This window comes from Papilio polytes, unplaced genomic scaffold (assembly GCF_000836215.1).
Source record: "Papilio polytes unplaced genomic scaffold, Ppol_1.0 DF822067.1, whole genome shotgun sequence".
NCBI classification, from domain to species: Eukaryota; Metazoa; Arthropoda; class Insecta; order Lepidoptera; family Papilionidae; genus Papilio; species Papilio polytes.
The window spans coordinates 7426466-7428933 of NW_013527137.1; the positions used below are offsets into that span (position 1 = coordinate 7426466).

Sequence of the window (2468 nt, forward strand, 5' to 3'; positions counted from 1 at the left end):
TCGCCAAAGTGGCGAAGCGACCGCTGCCCATAGACATCCGCAATTGCGGATGCGTTGCCTACCCTTATCCGACGGAGGAGACGCACATAAAAAGCATATTTCCCCTTCCTATGCATCTCCTCCACTGTCAAATCCACTTCCTCTTCCCAACCTTTCTTTACAAGAAAAGGGTGGTAAAGAGAAAGGGACTTAAATTAGGCCTCCGGCACCACACTCATCAGACGAAACACGGAATTGTTTCCATTTCACGCCTGTCTTCTGTGTGGTCGTGTATTACACCGGGCGTGCCGGCCTATTCGTGCTAAGATGTTAAAGCGGGCACTACCAATGTTGATTATGCAGTCATTGTTTTTAATCTACTTTTGTTCTCTGTTTTTAATAGGAAAGGAAATCTTTTGATAACTAAAAAAAAAACTACTATACAGGGAAAAATGTGTACCTTGGACCGACCACACAGAAGACAAGCGTGAAGTGGAAGCAATTCCGCGTTTCATCTGAGTGTGATGCCAGAGTCCAGAGGCCCAATTTTAGTCCGTCTTCCTTTCACTCTCTTTCCTATAAGAATAGGACAGGATGGGACGTATGAACGTGGATTTGACGCTAGAGGAGACTCGTAGAAAGGGGAAATATCCCATTTATGTGAGTTTCCTTCGTCGATTAAGGGTAGGCGATGCTTCCGCTATTGCGAATGTCTATGGGCGGCGGTCGCTTCGCTATTTTGGCGGATTCAGGTAGCCGCTTGATCGTTTGCCACCTTATATTAAAAATAAAAAACTACCACAGATTCCTTAGTCGAATATGACAATTCGACCCAACTTACATCTATTCAAAGTTGTTTTGTTTGGGCTCTATAGGGTTCTAAAGCTTGCTAATTATTTTACGTTTATTTAAATATTTCGATTTACAACCGTATAATGGAATCCTTACTACTACATACGTAATAACAACTTACTTAAATGACACTTGTAATGGAATAAAAATTAGTCCTTCATTAAAAACACAAAATTCTTAAATTGTTGACAATCGAACACTACGTCACAAATCTTAGCGTATTTACGATTTGAAGGTGCCCGTGTACCCGAAATGTTTACAAAAATTTTACAAATGTTGCCATATACAAAAATCTATTCTATTATTATTTGCGAACGTTAATGGATCGAGTGGGAGGCACCGACTGGAGTTATACGCGGCGTGGGCGAGGTTTATTTATAAATTCTATAAACAAAACAATAATTACACCGAAACTGTAACAAATATGATTGTTATTTGTATTTTGTCAGCTGTTTTCTGCTACTTCCACACGTTTTTCACAGGTAAAGATTTTCCCGCGTATTTTTATATGTAAACTACTGAACCAATTTTTAAACAGTGACCAAGTAAGGTAAGTAATTGGTAGTTTAGTGTCATAAAAGCGTAAAATTATTGTTTATTGTCCTTCCAAAGCTAATAGAAACACTTTTTTTACACAACTTTTAAGGTCAATGAGTCCCTTAGGCAACCTATCTTGTACCTATTTTACAAGAGGTTCTTTTGTGTCTCTTACCTTACCGATTTTAATGTTCGATTTCTACGTCATTTCCTTTTTTCGTTTGCCATGTTTGACTTCGTCTGGGTGAAATTAATAAATAAAAATATAGCCTATATGTATGTTACTGATAATGAAATCACACAAACACTAGTAGTTTTTGAATTATTTCAATACATACAAAAATACAATTCTTTCTTTATAACATTGTATATAGATTGAATCGTTAGGTTTTTGACGAAAATAATGTTTTTTGTGAGATTTTTATTTGGTATAAAATGGATGACTGTTTAAGCTGCTAGTAAATAGATGGCGTTGTTCGTTTTCTATATGTCAGTGGCATTTTGTTTCTAAATATCACAGAATTGATCGCTATGTAAATATTCAAATATAGTAGTGCAAAGTAAAGTCTAGTGTTTTCTTTTGTGGTCCCGTTCTCCATATTAAACAATGACATTGTGATGTTTTTACATATTTTTATGCAATATAGTAATAAAACTCACATTAATTTGATTATGATCTATATTTCTTTAAATAAAACATAATTAAAAACTTGATGGAATCATGTTGCCGTGGAAATGTATTCATTTTTTAACGGCAACACTAAACAAGATGGCATCCACTATTGGTTAACTGCTTGTTTATACTACTTCTTGCTTGAGACCATTTCTTCTAAAGCTTTGAGTTCAGCTGCAATAGAAAAAAAACAATTGTTTTATTTATTCTACTAAAGATATGTTTATACAAAAAATGTACTAATAATTTAATAAATATTTTTACAGTAATAAACAGTGATATATATTTTCATATAAAGAATTTGATTTGTATGTATTGTATCGAAATAACTCATACATTACTCTGCCAATTTCAAATATTCTTTCAACATAAGAAAAGGATAATAAAAAAGAGACTATAGCTTCCGGCACATACACTGATCAGATTT

The 2468-nt window shown here is 34.4% G+C and overlaps 1 protein-coding gene across 1 annotated transcript in view; it reads right to left on the minus strand.

Annotated features, from left to right (window-relative positions):
- Positions 1–2029: 2029 nt before the first annotated feature.
- Positions 2030–2468, minus strand: part of LOC106107021 (ATP synthase subunit e, mitochondrial) — a 1861-nt gene continuing 1422 nt past the window's right edge. Inside the window, exon 3 of the mRNA XM_013287700.1 lies at positions 2030–2215. Coding sequence (XP_013143154.1) covers positions 2172–2215 — 44 coding nt within the window. The 3' untranslated portion in view covers positions 2030–2171. The remainder of the gene's footprint in view (positions 2216–2468) is intronic.